The 19,099-nt window shown below is 37.9% G+C and overlaps 1 protein-coding gene across 3 annotated transcripts in view; it reads left to right on the forward strand.

Moving 5' to 3' along the window:
* Nucleotides 1-17,374, forward strand: part of FAM81A (family with sequence similarity 81 member A) — a 57,975-nt gene extending 40,601 nt beyond the window's left edge. The window contains exons 5-9 of one of the 3 annotated variants that reach the window (XM_079125930.1): nt 2,818-2,947; nt 4,578-4,684; nt 6,337-6,472; nt 8,356-8,551; nt 14,174-17,373. In XM_079125930.1, the coding sequence (XP_078982056.1) occupies nt 2,818-2,947; nt 4,578-4,684; nt 6,337-6,472; nt 8,356-8,551; nt 14,174-14,298 (694 nt within the window). In that variant the 3' untranslated portion in view covers nt 14,299-17,373. Of the gene's footprint in view, nt 1-2,817; nt 2,948-4,577; nt 4,685-6,336; nt 6,473-8,355; nt 8,552-14,173 lie in introns of all 3 variants that reach the window. The other 2 variants (XM_079125932.1, XM_079125931.1) reach the window with 2 other exon arrangements.
* The last annotated feature ends 1,725 nt before the right edge of the window (nt 17,375-19,099 follow it).

Genomic DNA, 19,099 nt, shown 5'->3' on the forward strand with positions numbered 1-19,099 from the left:
TTTCATCTCTTCCTCATGGAATATTTTGCTGAGAATGTTCTGTAATGCTGGCTTTCTTTTTGTAAATTCTTTTAGCTTTTGTTTATCATGGGAGGATTTTATTTCATCGTCAAATTTGAAGGTAAGTTTTGTTGGGTATAAGATTCTTGGTTGGCATCCATTTTCTTTCAGGGCTTGAAAAATGTTGTTCCAGGCCCTTCTAGCTTTTAGGGTCTGGATTGAAAAATCTGCTGATATCCGTATTGGTTTCCCCCTGAATGTAATTTGGTTCTTTTCTCTCACAGCCTTTAAAATTCTGTCTTTATTTTGTATGTTAGGTATTTTCATTATAATGTGCCTTGGTGTGGGTCTGTTGTAATTTTATGTATTTGGAGTCCTATAAGCCTCTTGAACTTGATTTTCCATTTCATTCTTCAGATTTGGGAAATTTTCTGATATTATTTCATTGAATAAATTGTTCATTCCTTTGGCTTGTTTCTCTAGGCCTTCCTCAATCCCAATAATTCTTAAATTTGGCCTTTTCATGATATCCCATAGTTCTTGTAGATTCTGTTCATGATTTCTTACCATCTTCTCTGTTTGTTCAACTTTGTTTTCAAGGTTAAATATTTTGTCTTCAATGTCTGAGGTTCTGTCTTCCAGGTGTTCTATCCTACTGGATATGCTTCCTATGAAGTTCTTAATTTGGTTTATTGTTTCCTTCATGTCAAGGATTTCTGTTTGGTTTTTTTTCAATGTCTCTAACTCTTTATTGAAATGATCTTTTGCTTCCTGTATTTGCTCTTTTAACTGTCGATTAGTGCGATCATTCAATGCCTGAATTTGCTCTTTCATCTCATCATTTGCTTCCCTGATCATTTTAATTATGTACATTCTGAACTCCTTTTCTGTCATTTCTTCTGCCATGCTGTCATTGAGTTTTATTGATGTAACATCTAGATTTGTTTGCAGCATTTTCTTTCCTTGTTTTCTCATATTGTTCAGTTATCAGTGGACCGCTGAGATATTGCAGATTTCCTCTATTGACTTACAATGTCCCTGAAGATTTCTATATATATCCCCTCTTAGCCTTCAGTAGGCTGAAGTCTTGGAGGAAGTTGATAATGCGGTGCTCCACAAGGAAGCTGCCTCTCTAGGAGTGGTGGCCTTCAGGTGGGGTATATTCCCTGCTAGTGGGCAGAGGTGCCTCCACTTGTTGACCAATGGTCATCCAAAGGGGAACTAGGCTGCGGGCTGAGGCAAGGCCTGTTTGGGCCTGAGGTTTCCTTGTGGGGAAACCTCACCTGGCAGGGAAGACTCACCCGGTGGGGAGGTCGCTGGTCAGTTCCCTCCTAGAGGTTCCCCTCAATTTACAGCTACTGCCTGAGCTGGGCTGCCTTCCTCTGCCCAATTTTGTTCTTTTTCAAGATTCTTTTGGTACTTCTGAGTCCCTTATATTTCCATATGAAATTTAGGACCAGCTTGTCAATTTCTGCAAAGAAGGTAACTTATAATGTTGATCGGGACTGTACTGAATCTATAGATCAATTTGGAGAATATCATGATTCTGTAAGTATTGTCTTAGATTTATGAATGTGGGTGTCACTTCATTTGTTTAGGTTATCTTTAATATCTTTCAATAATATGGTTTTCAGAGTATAAATTTCATACTTCCATAAACTTATTCCTAAGAATTTTTTGTTTTCTTTTTTAAAATATTTTTTTTAGTTGTTGATGGACCTTTTCTAAAATTTATTATCTTTGTATGTGGTGATGAGATTTGAACCCAGTGCCTCATGCATGCTAGGCATGCACTCTACCACTTAGCTACAACCCCAGCCCCTATTTTGTTTTCTTAATTTAATTTTCATTGCTACTGTATAGAAGTACCATTGATTTTTTGTATTTTGGTCTTTTATCCTGCAATCTTGATGAACTCATTTATTACTTCCAATAATTTTCAGTGGAATTCTTAGGATTTTCTACATACAATGTCATGGCATCTGCATATAGATAGTTTTACCTCTTACTTTCCATCTTGGGTGACTTATTTCATTTTCTTGTCTAATCATGTTCAACAGAACCCTCAATAAGCTGTGGAATAGAAGTGGTGAGAGCAGACATCCTTGTCTTGTTCCTGATCTTAGGGGAAAACATCCAGTTTCTTACCATTAAAGATGATGCTTGGTTTTTTTTTTTTTTTTTTTTTTTTTTTTTTTTTTAGTTGTTGTATGTTTGTTTGTTTGTTTTTTAGTACTATGTATTGAACCCGGGGCACTTTACCATGGAGCTACATTCCCAACCCTTTTTGAGACAAGGTCTCACTAAATCACCCAGGGCCTCACTAAGTTATTGAGTCTAGCCTTGAACTTGGCAATCCTCCTGCCTTAGCTTCCCAAATCACTGAAATTAGAGGCATGCACCACTGGGCCTGGCTCTGTGTGGATATTTTGTATTTTCTTTTTGTCAGGTTGAAGACAGTTCTTTCTATTTCTAGTTTGTTGATTGCTTATATCATGAAGAGTGTTGAATTTCATCAAATGTTTTTTCTCTACCTATTGAGATGATCATGTGGTATTTGCCCTTTATTCTATTGATACGGTATATTCAACTAACTGCTTTTCTGTTATTGAACCAAACTTGCATTCTTGGAATAATTCTCTCAGTCATGATACATAATTGAGGGCAGATTTCTGAGTCCACTTGAACTTCTGTTAAAAAGCATGATTTATAGTGCAGTTTCTTTGAGCAGGGCCTTGCATTTCATAGTACACAAGGAAGCTTTTACGTGTGTTTTTATATTTTAATAAGAAGTTGCTTTGTTGTTTGCCTGGGCAGATGTGATGCCAGCATAGCCAGACTCTCTGCAGAGCATAAAACAACCTATGAGGGGCTCCAGCACTTAAACAAAGAACAACAAGCTGCCAAACTGATCTTGGAAACGAAAATCAAAGATGCAGAAGGACAGGTATGACCTGTTTCAGGTAGCTTTTAGAAGCAGGTGATTTGTTCTTGGCTAAGAATAACGTGGTGTTGATTATTTTTTTAGGAGAAACCAGCTGGGACCCCCAGCTTAGGTTTATGCAAATAAGCATGTCTTTTCTCTACTCTTTCTTCTTTTTCACTGGAGTGACTCTTGATGAGTCTGGCAAACAAACCACCTAGATTTTTTGATATGGTATTAATTGTAAAGATTCCCCCTCAGTCCTAAAACAATTAATGTAACCCAGAAATTTCAAGTTATGTCTCCAAAACTACCTCTTGCACAGGTAAGTGATGGAGAGCTCTTTTACATACCACTCACCCCAGTTTTTTATTCGGGAGATAGAGTACTGAGACTTATCACATGCACTTCCTCCTTACATGGTCTGTATGTAGGACACAATTGGGACTAAGCTAGATGAGAGACTTGCTAAGAATTTTAGATATTCTAGCTTGTAATTGATGGATTAATTTTACAAAGCAATACTTTTGGCATTTCATAGTTTGTTTTTTGTCCGCTTACAAGTTTCCCTTTGTCATAGTAATAGGGCCTGTCTTTTAGAACTTTTCTCGTAATATCTGTCCTATTTACTATTCTTCACACACAGACTGTTCTAGAAAAGTGGGGGCATCTGGTCAATTTATTGGATTAAAAATATTTATCTCCTAACTATCTCTAGTAGGAATCTGAAGTACTGATGTGAGAAACACAGACATTATAAAACAGTGAAAAAAAAAAAAGAATAAAAAGACAAGTCCACTTTTTAAAAAAAATTTGAAGAATAACTGTGAATGAAATTATTATACCAGAAAATAGATGCAAAATAAATCTTAAGCTGTCTGGTAGTTAGACCAAGTAAAATACTTACAGAAACCCATCAAGAGAGGCATGCTAGGATGGGGGCCATAGCTCAGTGGTAGGGCATTGCCTAGCATGTGCAAGACCCTGGGTTCAATCCCCAGTACTGAAAAGTAAATAAATAAAAATAATAAATAAAGACATACTTCTTTTTTTTTTTTTTTTTTTTTTTTTGGTTCCACTGACAGATATCATGAATCTTTAAGTAAAGCACATTGAACAATCGAACACAATTTCCTTTCTCTCCTTCTTTCTTTCTGGAAAATGTGAACACTTCACACAGGATAAGGTTTAGGTTAAATTTTAGTGAAAATACAAGGGAAATGGATATGTAGTGAGAAAAAGGAGCAAGAGGGAGATAGTCTAAAATGATATTTACTGGCGACTTGACTCTATAGTCCCATCTGGGTCCTTGATGGATTTTATAAGCAGTAGGAATTCCATTTCTTGTGCCTCAGAGCCACTTGAAATTCCAAGGTAAAGATATTTTGGTATTTTGTGCCAGCTGGTGGAAATGCTCATTGTGGGCAGGAGGAAAAGGTTCATGCTCAGTGTGGGATGGGTATTTTGGTAGTGCTACCAGTCTCGATTTTTTTGATGGCTATGTAAGAAAGAAAACGTAGGTGAAAAGATGAGGTGAACTCCTAAGTGAATTTATTAGACTGAAAATGATGCTGACTAGATTGTAGTTTGAGATGTTTTCTGAAATTATATCTGATGAAGTGTGAGATTGATAAGCAAGTCTCTTCTTTTCCAGATTTCTCAGCTTTTGAACAGAGTGGACTTGTCAATATCAGAGCAGAGCACCAAACTGAAGATGTCCCACAGAGACAGCAACCACCAGCTTCAGCTTTTAGATACTAAGTAAGTATGAATTTATCAAAAGAGTTTTTGGTTGAAGTTCTTTCTGAATTTATGAAATACTATAATTTTTTTCCTCTTGGTTTTTATTTATTGCACATAGTGGAATCAGTAATGGCAGTTAAAAGGAAAAGTTTACCTGTAGTAGGTGGCTAGTTTTTCTTCATAATTATTGTTCTTAGTGGTTGATTATTCAACAAGCATTTGCTGAGTACTGGCCTAGGGGCCTAGAATTCAGTAATGAACAGAAAAACAGATTCTATTCTTATACTTGTAGAGTTTATAATCTAGGGAACTGATAACCATTAATCAAGTAGGGACTTAAATAAACCTATGCTACATTATTAATAAGGGTTTTGAAGGAAAGTTACATGATTGTGTAGGCTGAATAATGGTCTCCAAATCTCCATATCCTAATCCTGGAATTTTTGATATATTACCTTATGTGGCAAAAAGGGTCTTTGCCGATGTGATTAAGTTAAGGATCTTAAAGTGGATAGGTTATCCTGGGTTATCCAGGTAAGCCTGATGTAATGAGTGGGGCAGTTACAGAGCACACTTGGGACTTCTCTGTCCTGGTGGAGTTGTATGTCTTAAGCAGACTGTGGGTGCATAGCTGTACTAGTGTAGGTACGGGCTAACTTCAGTGCCACAGCTCCCACATAACAGTTCCAGGATCTGTGTTCCAGGCCAGGCAGCACAGCACTGACAACTGTGTGGTGTCTGCACTGCTCCAGACCTTGTCCCTCCCCATTCATCTGGGATAGGGAGAGAATCTAGGGCAAAAGTTTTGTTTTTTAAGATATGACCAGATATGTGAACTTATTCCTTCAGGCATGTCCCATTGCCTAACTTAGTTATGTGGCCACCCCTAACTGCAAGGGAAGCTGGGAAATGTGATCTCTGGCTAGGTAGTGTTATGCCCCATTTGAAGGCTTCTTATAGGGAATAAGAGAACAGACACTGCAGGGCAATTAGAAACTCTGCCCCACTAGGTGTTGTTGTTATTTAAATCACTTATCTGCATCACATATATTAGTCAATATTTTTATTTCCTATCACAATAAAAACTAGAAAAAAGTATCTAAGGGTATAATGGTTTCTTTAAGGAATGTGGAAAGGAGATGGCTAGAGGAGTGGAAGGTTAGCAGGATCTTCTTCCCTTTTAATTTTACTTCTGATTTAAATTAGGATGTGTCCATACGGGGCAAGAGTAATTCAGGGAACAACACAGAGAAAGGGAGCCAGGCTCCACTTGTGGGCCATAAAAGGGACAAGAAGAGCCCAGAAAAGCAGGGGAGCCTGGAAAGGTAGATCAGGGAGACTATGTTTTCCAAGCTGGGAGCACCACGGACCCTGGGAATTGCAAAGGTTAGCACCTGGCACAGCTTGGGGTCACCATGTCATCTCAGTGCCTACACTGCCAGTTCCTTACAGGTGGCAGCAGCATCACCAGCTCTTCTATCGTACCTTCTTGTCCTCCCTGCTTTCCCAACATGGTGCTGAATACTCTCCTCAGAAAAGGGGAGCATGCCATTTGGTCAAGCTGAGGTTAATGCTGGCAAAGTTATCAGAAATCTGATAGTCAGAGGTTGCTGAATGTCATTTAAAAATTGTTTTGTATCTATCTTGTTTTTTGTTTGTTTGTTTTTTAGATTTAAAGGTACAGTTGAGGAACTCAGTAACCAGATTTTATCTGCGCGGAGTTGGTTACAACAGGAACAAGAACGAATAGAAAAAGAACTTTTACAGAAAATTGATCAGCTTTCCTTGGTTGTTAAGGAAAATAGTGTAGGTATTGATGGTTAGCAATAATTTAGCAGTTATTCACTGTGGGGGCGGCTACAGTATTTGACTAATACCTAGCAACTTATTACTGATGGATTTGGTACCATCTAAAGCTGTTCAATTGTTTCTTGCCTTTGATCACATTTTCATGGTTTATATTCATTCTTTTTTTTTTTTTTTTTGGCTCTGGGGATTAAACCCAGGGTCTCACACATACTGAGCCCATGCTCTACCACTGCTCCTATTTTTGTATTCTTTATGAAAAGGTCTTGGAGCACTTTGATTTGTTTGGGTTAACAAAGGCTAAAAAGAAAATTTCAGTACTTCCAATTAAGATGAATTTAAGGCAAGATCTTAATGATTCAATTGGTTCATCTCTCTTTCTGAGTAAAAGTAACAATTCTCAACTCGATCCTGATTGGTTTTAATTTTATGACCTGGTTTTGCTTTTTGCCAGTGTCCAATAGATTTCTTTCTGCAGACCCCTCAATACACTGTGACCACAATGTGAGATATCTCAGTGCCTCGGGTAACAGTATCCACCATTGTCTTTTCCATCTCCTTCTTTTGCCCAAGTCTCTCACAGAGCTAAGGTTTGCAGAACTGCTTCAAAACCATATCAAGAAAGCCTTGTGGTGGGCTGGGGTTGTGGCTCAGTGGTAGAGCACTTGCCTCACATGTTTGAGGCACTGGGTTTGCATCTCAGCATTGCATATAAATAAAGGAATAAAATAAAGGTCCATCAACAACTAAAAGAAAAAAATATGTATATATATATGTATTATTTTTAAAAAAGAAATGTCACAATGTTAAATAAAAAAATAAAAAAATAAAGCAAGCTTTGTATATACGGTGTTCAAAACCAGTAGGCTCTGAAACCAGTACTTGGCAAGCAGATTTTTGTTGGTTTCAGTTAGTTAGCATGACCATTCCTTCTCCCTTCTCTTTTCTTGCACTTCTTCCTCCTGCTGGACTTTAACTGGCCAGAAACAGTGGGTGCAGTTTGTGTCTCTGACTTTGCTGTCTCAGGTGCTCAGCTGCTGAATTGCAGACTCACCGAGTGCCATCAGGAAAGCTTTGTCGTGCTGTAGCCACTTTCAGCTTTCTCTTATGGTCCTGGCCTCCAAAGCTCAGCAGCAGACAAAGTTTCCTGAAAATTCCAAGCATGGTGGAAAGGAAAGGAAAGAAAATACTTAATATTTCAAATATATTCTTTTAGTATTTTCCCATATTTTCGTCAGATCTACTGATAGTTTTATTTAGATTCATGCTAATACATTTGTAGGTTTCTGGGTCTCTGGATTACTGTTTATTTTTGCATGTAGATTAATAACTAACAGTAAACCTGGAATAATGGTGGCGCTAATAAGATAGAGGCTTATTACTCTTTCACAAAAAAGAAGTCTGGATGTAGGCTAGACGGTACTGATGTTATGGCTTGTAACTCATTGATACTCAGGATCTTTTTATTTTAACTTTCTGCCAACCCCAGAGAATAATCCTCATTTTTATAATTCAAGAGATCTGTTAGAGCTCCAGGAATTGTCTGATACAGAAACAGAAGGGGAAAGGAAGAAATAAGGATGTGTATTGGGTGCCTTGTAATGCTGTCTGGAAGCTGTCACACATACTTGTAGTTACATTGCATTGGCTAGGACTTAATCCCAAAGTCAGGAGACAGAGGAAAATGTAGTTTGTATTATGGACCACTTGGCACTGAGGTAAAAATTGGGGGTCTGTTAGGGCAGAACAACTGAGAATGGATATTGGAATGGGCAGCAAGTAGCCATTGCAGTTCTGTCCCTGCAGATTATTATGACTGATGTGAATGCAATGCAGACTTTCTTTTTGGAGTAATCAAGTGCAATTCTTATCATGGATCTCAGGGAGCCAGTGAAAGAGACATGGAAAAGAAGCTCAGCCAGATGTCAGCCAGACTTGACAAAATAGAAGAGAGTCAAAAGAAGAATATGGAAGGACAGAGAACAAAGCAAGAAGAAGAGAAGGTGCATGGGCGAATCAGCAAGCTGGAGTTGCAGATGAATGAGGACTTGAAGGAAATGAAAGCAGAAGTTAATGCTGGTAGGCCAAACCCAAAACAGCTCACATGGCTTTTTTTCCATTTTATCTAAAAACCTTTTAATTAGTATCTCCTTACAACTACTTATGAACCTTGCTAAAGGTTTGAATTGCAGTGAGATGCCCTTGGTTGCTTTTCTAAGTAGCTGTGCTATACTGAACTAAAGTGCTATTGGAATTCCAAATGTGAAGAGCCACCATGAGGCACAGGCAAACAAAACTGTGCTTGTTGGCTTGCACCTGAGACACGTTTTCTTTAATGCCATCTGCTGATTCTTTTCTGTTCATAGTCAAGTTCAACGTATCTCAGAAACAAGCATATGTCATTGAGGGGCTTTTCAGGGTTTATTTTATACTGCTGACCATATACCAACTTGGCAATGACTTCCCTCCACTCAGAGGTCAACAAGGCCCATGAATGTACCTTATTTATAGGTGACTGTCTGAGCTGGTTTCAGGTTCCTACTGCTGCCATTTAAAGGAAGGTATCAGTTCATTTTCCACTGCCACAACAAAACACCTGAGACTGGATAATTTCTAAAGAACAGCGGTTTATTTCTTACAGTTCTAGAGACTGAGAAGTTCAAGAGTATTATGCTGGCATGAGGTGAGGGCCTTTCTTCTGTGTCATATTATAGTGGAGGACATCACACGATGAGGAAACGCACACACAAGACAGAAAAATGAGGCTGAATTCACTCTTCTGTCAGGAACCCATTCCCGTGATCATGGGCTTAATCCAATCACATCTTAAAGGTCTCATCTCTTAATACTATCACAATGGCAATTAAATTTCCAACATGCATTTTGGAGTAGACATTCAAATCAGCAGAGAGGTTAGATTTATTTATACTCTGAACTCAGGAATACAAAAATGGGACCAATAAGTGGAATTTACCTAAGGACAGGTTTTAATTCAATATTAGGTGAAAGTGTCTTAGAATTCATGGTCCTAAAGACATCAATGGCTTTATGAGTTTGAGAGAACTTTGATACTGAAAGTGTTAAGCACAGGCTGGCCGTGCATGGTGGCACACTTGTATAATCACAGTGGCTCAGGAGGCTGAGGCAGGAGGATTGCAAGTTCAAAACCAACCTCAGCAAAAGTGAGGTGCTGAGCAACTCAGTGAGACACTGTCTCTAAATAAAATACAAAATAGGACTGGGGATGTGGCTCAGTGGTTGAGTGCCCCTGAGTTCAACCTCCCCTGCCCCAACCCCCTGCCAAAAGTGTCAAGCAGAGGCTGGTTGATCCTGGTCAGGAAAGCAGACAGTCCTGGTGAAAAGTGGGACTAAATTATCTCTTAGCTCCTTCCAGTTCTGTGACTCTGAATTTTCTTTTCGGGAATTGTTCTATTTTGGCCACATGGAAATAAAAATAGTTATTTCAAAAATGATTTTGTTACCACCAAAAGTTTATTATTTTATTTAAGTAGAAGCTACAATTAAACTTATAAATGGGAGAATTTATACAGATAAAAATGAATTTTCTTTTTTGGTCTTTTGGGCGCTTAGAATATGGCAACTGAATGTTTCATTCAGTTAAATTGAATGTTTAACTTTGTATCATTTCCTGAATGAATTTTTTGTCATCTATTTAACCTACCATTGAGGTTGTTAATATTTGGTTCCTAATAAGAAACAGATGAGTCTTTTAAATTAAAAAAATTTTAATTACAACATACTTCTTAATGGAAAATCTTGAGGCACAAGATATTTTTAAAATGTTCATACCTTCTCTTACCCAGTGGTTATTTTTATGTATATATTTCCATACATGTAGGATATTTATGTGCTTCTTCCAAATTAAAGCACATGCTATACATGCTGGTTTATAACTTGCTATTTTATTTAGTTAATAATATGTTCTGTCTTTTTATATCAATACAAATATTTTTAATGAGAATTTTTTTCATTTTCACATAAAAAATTTCTGAGAGATTTCTAAATTTTACTAATTAAGATAAATGAAGATAAAAATTAAATTTTAAAAATATAAAAACCAATAAGAATATAGAATATAGAATAATATGAATTTTTTGTGGTACTGAGTATTGAACTCAGGAGCACTCTACCACTGACTGCAGCCAGAGCCCTTTTTATTTTATTTTTAAATATATTTTTTAGATATTGATAGACCTTTATTCATTTATTTATATGCAGCACTGAGAATGGAACCCAGTGCCTCACACTGCTAGGCAAACGCTCTACCACTGAGCCACAACTCCAGCCCTTATTTTTTTATTTTGAAACAATCTCACTAAATTGTTGAGGCTGATCTTGAACTTGCAACCCTCCTACCTTAGTCTCCTGAGTAACTGGGATTACAGGTGTGTGCCACTGTACCTGGCTTGAAATGCTTTTTTTCTTCTTAAAATTTTTTATTTGAAAAAGAGATAATTTCAAATTTAGAAAAACCATAAGAGTAATCCAAAAACTATATATCCCAGACTTATCAATTGTCGACATTTTTGGAGTATATTTAATATCTGTGTATGACTATAACTTTCCTTTAGGAATCTTCTGGACGTTATAGTAGTCATGATTTTTTTTACAGTAGTCTTGATATTTTTATTATTTCAATGTATATTTCCTAAAAACAAGGACTTTCTCCTACATGACTATACTACCACGCAGTATTGTTGAGATGTTGTCAAAATTCAGTATTTAACTTGGAATATTGTTTCCTTTCTAACAAACATTCACCAGCCAGCTTCTTTCTTTCTTTTTCTAATCAAGCATTTCTTTAAAAAAATTAGTTATACATAAAGTATATATGATATTTTGATACACATATACACAGTGAAATGGTTTCTATATTCAAGCAAATTTAATGATTCAAGCAAATTTCTACATGCAAACCATCATCTCCCAGTTACCAGTGTGTGTGTGTGTGTGTTTGAAAGGCACCTAAAATCCACACATTTAGCAAAAATCCTGAAGCCTATACAATATTATTGTTTCTTATATATTGTATATTAGATCTCCAGACTTGGTATCCTATGTATTTGCAGCCTGAATCCTTTGACCTACATCTCCTTATCTTCCCCATCTGTTGACCCCATGCCCCTGGTGACTATCATTGCATTCTTTGTGTATTTGACTTTCTTTTCTTTTTGATTCCACATACGAAATCATGCAGTATTTCTCTTTCTGTGTCTGGCTTATTTCACTTAGTGTAATGTCCTGCAGGTTTGTTCACGTTGTGGCAAATGGCAGGATCTCCTTCATTTATAAAGTTGGGTAATGTTGATCATATCTATCGGCCACAGTTTCTTTATCCATTCACCCATCAACAGACACTTTGGTTATTTCTATGTTTTGTCTGTTGAGAATAATGCTGCAATGATCACGAGAGTGCAGATGTCTTTATGAGGTGATGATTTCATTTCTTTTGGGTAGAGACTCAGTAGGGGTTGCTTAGGTCATGTGGCAATTCCATTTTTTAATTTCTCCAGGCTCCTCCTAGTTCCCCACGGTGGCACCATTTTGTGCTCCCACCATAGGGTTCTCTTTTCTTCACATCCTCGCCAACACTGGCCATCTCTTGTCTTTTTTTTTTTTTCTCTCCTGTCTTTTTGATAGTAGCCATCCTAACAAGTGAGAGGTGATATTTCATGTGGTTTTGATTCATTTCCCTGATGATTCGTGATGTTGAGCACTTTTTTCATGTACCATTTGGGTTCTGATCCAGAATTACACATCATACTTATTTACCAGGTTTCTTAGTCTCTTTAATCTAGATCAGTTCCTCAGCAGTCTTGATATTTCAAAAGAATATGGGCCAGTGTTTTGAAAAAAGTCCTTCACTTGTGACATGATTTGGAACAGAAATGCCCCAACGGGAAATGTTATGTCCTGTAGGAGTATCTTTTTTTTTTTTTTTAAATTTATTTTTATTGTAAACAAATGGGATACATGGTGTTTCTGTTTGTACATGGAGTAACAGCATACCATTTGCATAATCATACATTTATATAGGGTAATGATGTTTGATTCATTCTGTTATTTTTTCCTCCCCCCCACCCCTCCCACCGCTCTTTTCCCTCTATACAGTCCCTCCTTCCTCCATTCTTGTCCCCCCACCCCCTATTATGTGTCATCATCCGCTTATCAGTGAGATCATTCGCCCTTTGGATTTTTGAGATTGGCTTATCTCACTTAGCATGATATTCTCCAATTTCATCCATTTGCCTGCAAATGCCATAATTTTATTATTCTTTATAGCTGAGTAAGGTTCCATTGTATATATATACCACAGTTTATTTATCCATTCATCAATTGAAGGGCATCTAGGTTGGTTCCACAGTCCGGCTATTGTGAATTGAGCAGCTATGAACATTGATGTGGCTGTATCTCTGTAGTATGCTGATTTTAAGTCCTTTGGGTATAGGCCGAGGAGTGGGATAGCTGGGTCAAATGGTAGGTCCATTCCAAGTTTTCTAAGGAATCTCCACACTGCTTTCCAGAGTGGCTGCACTAATTTGCAGCCCCACCAGCAATGTATGAGTGTACCTTTTCCCCCATGTCCTCTCCAACACCTATTGTTGCTTGTGTTCTTGATAATCGCCATTCTAATTGGGGTGAGATGGAATCTTAGTGTAATTTTGATTTGCATTTCTCTTATTACTAAAGATGGTGAACATTTTTTCATATGTTTGTTGATTGCTTGTAGATCTTCTTCTGTGAAGTGTCTGTTCATTTCCTTAGCCCATTTGTTGATTGGGTTATTTGTATTCTTGGTGTAGAGTTTTTTGAGTTCTTTATATATTCTGGAAATTAGTGCTCTATCTGAAGTATGAGTGGCAAAGATTTTCTCCCACTCTGTAGGCTCTCTCTTCGCATTGCTGATAGTTTCCTTTGCTGAGAGAAAGCTATTTAGTTTGAATCTATCCCAGTTATTGATTCTTGCTTTTATTTCTTGTGCTATGGGAGTCCTGTTGAGGAAGTCTGATCCTAAGCCAACAAGTTGAAGATTTGGACCTACTTTTTCTTCTATAAGATGCAGGGTCTCTGGTTTCATTTCAAGGTCCTTGATCCATTGTGAGTCGATTTTTGTGCAGGGTGAGAGATAGGGATTTAGTTTCATTCTGTTGCATATGGATTTTCAGTTTTCCCAGCACCACTTTTTGAAGAGGCTATCCTTTCTCCATTGCATATTTTTGGCACCTTTGTCTAGTATGAGAAAATTGTATTTATTTGGGGTTTGTGTCCGTGTCTTCTATTCTGTACCATTGATCTACCTGTCTATTTTGGTGCCAATACCATGCTGTTTTTGTTACTATTGCTTTGTAGCATAGTTGAAGTTCTGGTATCTGCAGGAGTATCTTATCTGGGGTACATGACATTGGTTTCTCCCAGTGTTACTGTATCACTTGGTTAAAGTGTTATCTGCCACATTTATCCATGGTAATTGTTCCTTTTCCCCCCTTTGTAACTAAAAAGTAATATCTAGGGTGATACTAGGTACTATGTAACTCTTGTTCCGCATCCAACTTTTACCTCTGGAGTTTTATCATGGATTCATAATTTTTTGTCAGAAGTAACTATTGCATATACTATAGAATCTGATATAGTAGTACTTTTAAAAAAATATTAACATGTGAACTTTACCTCTTCTTAAAGGGTTTACAGCTATCTATGAAAGCATAGGATCCCTCAGGCAAGTTCTTGAGGCCAAGATGAAGCTGGACAAGGACCAGCTGCAGAAGCAGATCCAACAAATGCAGAAGGCAGATTCTCCCATGTGAAGACAGCTGGGACAAGGAACTGAAAGAAGATTTTGCCAGTGGGGCTGGGAGCTAGATACCTCTGTAGCCAGGCCAGCGCTGCATTCAGGATTGTTCTACCCATGGCGTGCATGTGCCAAGAAATGTGTTTTCATGGGTCTAAATGTTTACCTTGAGTCTTGAAAACACCCTTTCTTTAAAAACATTAAAAACACAGTTTTTACCACTGTATTTCACTTCTTTAAATTCAGTGGAATCCCCCCTAAGGTTTTGAAATGCTTTTCTCTTCTTCATTTTATGAATGAAAAGACTTAGATTTTTCCCAGTGCTTGATGCTCTACCAAGACTATTTACTATTCTGAAAAATGTCATAGTGATTTTTTTTAAATTAAGAAACTGAATTCTCACAGGATTGTGTTGCTCCTCACCCTAAAATAAGAGAATGTCCCAATAGATTAGAAACCAACCTTTGAGTCCATATTTGGATTTTATTACTGTTGTCTGTACATTTCTTATATTGGTTATTTTCCTGTAAATCTTCTGTCTTTTATAGGGGGAAGAAATTTAACATTTGGAAAAAACCCAACTGTTTATGTAATGAAAATAGCTAAAAATTGATAACTGCCATACAAATTCCAAATTAAATGGAAACTTAAGACAATTATCTAGATAATACAAGGCACAATATTTATATCCACCTGGATATATCAGGTTTTAATATTTAAAACTTTTTGAATTATCCATAGCCTGTATAGTGATAGCCATATAATAATGGAATGGTGGCTAACAGTTTGTTGCACAATTAACTGTTCATTAATCATAACAGAATGTGAGAATTTTTCAGACTTTATGGTCTCTCTAAATGTTTCCGAAATTGGCACAAAGTGCTAAGGTTTATATACACTTATTGTAATTGTATCCTTGTGCCTTGGTTTTATCATGTCAATGCACTGTACCCTATAAAAGTTTTGCCAACAAAATAGAAGGCATGATAATACATCAGAATTACAATGTAAAAATGGGATCCTATGTATTTTTTAAATGTTTAAAAATTTTATCACTGTTAAGACATGAATCATTCAGTATTATTAATGGAATAGAAATTCATACTTTTGTATGGACAAAGAACCAAATTGATATTGCATTTATAATACTGTCAAGAAACTTTCATCTTGAGCAACTTTGTAGATGACGGGTGTTTTATTTTCAATCGCCATATTTGATTAATCGTTGAAAATTTGAATGAGTGCTGTTTGTTTACCTATGTATGTAAAAACTGACAAACACACCGTTCTAAACTGTGAGGGTGCCCTAGGAAAAAGAATAGGAATACTTAAAAAGATTTTTTTAAAAAACAATTTTTTTTTTCTGTTTGCCAAGGACTCAGGAAAATAAAAACATTTTCTATTTTTAGAAGTCACAAATGAAATATCAAACTGGCTATTACTGTTTACCCATATAAAATATGCTGCTAAAGTACATGATATTCTACTCTCAATGGCTTAACAAAACTTTTTTTTTTATTCAGACCTGAGAGGTCATATAAGGAATATGTCTTCTTCAACAATATATTTCCTTTTTTTTTTTTTGTCACCAGTCTTTTCATTTCTCTATAGGAAGACTAATCCACTCAAAAATAAGGTTAATGTTCTTTTGCAATCAGAAAATTCCTTTCTTTTTGTGATAGAGTAGCCATGTTTCATGGAGTTCTCCATGATTAAGCACAAGCCACAGGACAGAGAGCCACCGCCCTCTACAGCATCTCCCCTCTAGGGTCTCTAAGGAGGAAGGATCTGCACATCTGACACCTGGGAAGAGCAGGGGCAGGGGACACCCAGTTGGACTCTGGTTGAGGGGCTGATGTAAGCAGGTGATTTCTGGCTGTCAGCTGAATCTTCTCAGGTGCTTCTGATGTTGCCAGCCCTCAGATGAACTACCACAGGGACCCTGCACCTTGGCTGCTTGTTGGGCTCACCTGAGGGAGTTTAAAAAGCTGTTGATGCTGAGCTGTGCCCCAGACTAAGTAAGTCAGCACCTCTGGGAGGCACCAGGCAGGCATCAGTGTGTATCAGAAGTCCCTGGTTATTCAGTGCGCATCAGGGATGGTGAGCCACCTAGTGCAGCAGAGTACTTTTCTCACCAAAGTTTAAATGAGAATCAGCTTCCGTGTTCTTTCCTTTACCCGAAATTTGCAATAAAAGAATAAAATTTCCAAATAAATGTGGTGTATCATTTTTAAAATTAAAAGTCTTTTAGCTTAAGGAGTTTGAGGTTAAAAAAAAATAGGTAAAATGTTTTAGGAAATATCCCTCTGTGCTTCCTTTAAAACCCTTTGATGGTTAAAATAAAGTGCTAAGGTCCTGGCAGGCCCTATGGGAACTGGGCCCACTCTACCTGTAGGTCCCAGGACACCAGGCCTCTCTGCTGCCTTCTGTCCTCTGGAGTCTGCCTGCCCCTGCCACCACCCCAGATGCTGCACGTGTGCCATGTGCTTGTGCTGCGCATGTGTGTTCTAATTCATTTCTTTTATCAACAACTAGTTGAGTTTTATACTGGTCATTTACCTGTTTTTCTGACGGGAAAACTGAATCACCTAACTAAACAATTTGTCCCCAATTCTATAGCCAATAAGTGGGAGCCACAAATCAAACCAGGCACCTACTTCCACAGTCTGTGTGTTTAACCAGTGTACCACTTATCAGAAGATGCTTGCCAGTGTCCCCATGACTGACTTGCCAGGCCACCAACTCCAGCCCTTTATATTACCTTTACAATCAGATGCTGACTACATTAGCTTTTTTAATGCCCCAAATCCAAATAAAGAGATTGGCGACCTTCGTAGCTTTCCTTGGATCAGAGGTCTTCTGTTGAATTGATGGGGTCACAGGAGGTCAGGTGATGGTGCCATGGACTGTAGAATCATAGGCATTTTCTTTCCTGTGCTTAGCTTAGACTGAGCGAGGGAGTGGACTGCGGCTCTGTCCTTTGGGAGATGGGTGGTACTGGATAGAATAGAAAAGAAGCCTCCATCCAAATTGTGATTATCCCATTAGACTTTCAGAGTGAAAACAAAAATTGCAAACCATTCATGATATCAATAGTAACCATATAAAGTTTTTCTGACATACCCTCTTCTAGCTGTGTGACCTTGGACGACTCTCTAATCTCTATAAGTCTTAATCATCTGTAGAATTAAGATTATAATTGAAAAGAGAGAACTGAACTGATTTTCAAAAGGCTAGTTTATGTCATATTAGCATCAAATAGTGAAAGATGGGATGTGGGAGGGGAGTTATCAATGGTGTGACATAGAAAGTATATGAGTGACCTAGAAAGTATATGGGGTCCATGTTTTGGTCCAAAATATTCCATTATCTGCTGGAACCACATCCGGGAAGTGATCTAATCTACAAAGAAAGTGATGTCCCCTTCTGAGACATAGGAAAGCAGTAGGGATGAAGAGAAACAGGCTGGACCTGATTGTGGCAATCCCTGAATATGGGAAAGAGCTGGGCCGAATCCCAGGCTAGTTAGTGTCATAACTGGAACATTCAGTGGGGTCAGAGCTGGGGTAAAGGTAGGCCCCAGCCAGGAGGGGCAAGGGCTCATATGAATAGAGGTGGGGGTGTAGAGCCCAGAGTTCAACTTGGGAAATGACAGGTGGTACTGAGGCTCAAACGGCCAGTGGCATTTGAAATACAAACTGGAAGAGGCTGTAGGGTGTGGGTTGGACTGACAGGTGTGTGTTTTCAGCTTGTAGCTCCATCAGCCCTTAAAAAAAAAAAACCCAAACAAAAAACAAACAAACAAACAAAAGAACCTGGCAGTTGCACTGAATAGTGGCATTAACAGTGTAGATTTATACTTATTAAAATATGTGGTAGATTATATTCTCATTCTGGGTTTTTGGTTCAGTTAGTTTCAGAATTTTGTCATCCACATTATTTTGAATCCAAAATTCAAGGGCCTTTCTAGGTATCCTTTTATATAGATCCTGCACCACAGTCAGGATCCTGGCAATCTCTATAATGGTCCCCAATGGACCCACCTCTTGCTATGCATCCTCTGTGTAATCTGGAGTATGTTCTAGATTTGATACTCATGGAGAGAATGGCGGAAGTGATGGTGTGTCACTTCGGGGACTAGGTTATACAAAGACAGTGGCTTGATTCTTGTTCTCAGTCTTTCTCATCATTGGCATTACTGGAAGCAAGCTTCCATTTTGTAAGCAATCTCTGAAGAGGGCCATTGGTGTGGCAAGGGACTGAGGTCCTCGGTTCAATAGCCCAAAATGAACTGACACTTCCTGACAATTTTGTACGTAAGCTTAGAAATGGAAACTTCCCCCAAAACGAATTGAAAGCAGGGACTCAAACATATATGCACACGCATGTTCATAACCCCATTATTTGCAATAGCCAAAAGGTCCATGGACTGGTAAATAGATATATAAAATGTGGTATGTACATACAATGGAAGATCATTCAGCCTAAAAAAGGAAGGCATTCTTGCCGGGCACCAGGGTGCATGCCTGTAGTCATAAGTACGTGGGAGGGTGAAGCAGGAGGATGGTGATTTTGAGGACATCTTGGGCAATGTAGTGATACCCTGTCTCTAAAGAAATAATAAAAAAGTTCTGGGGATATGACTCAGTGGTCAAGTGCCTCTGGGTTCAGTCCCCAGTACTGAAAAAAAAAAATTCTGATACATGCTACAACATGGATAACCTTGTGGCTACTATGGTAAGTGAAAGAAGCCCATCACAAAAGGACAAATATTGTGATTCCACTTATATGTGGTACCTAGGGTAGCTAATATGAAG

Source organism: Sciurus vulgaris (genome assembly GCF_902686455.1).
Source record: "Sciurus vulgaris genome assembly, chromosome: 2".
Taxonomy (NCBI): Eukaryota; Metazoa; Chordata; class Mammalia; order Rodentia; family Sciuridae; genus Sciurus; species Sciurus vulgaris.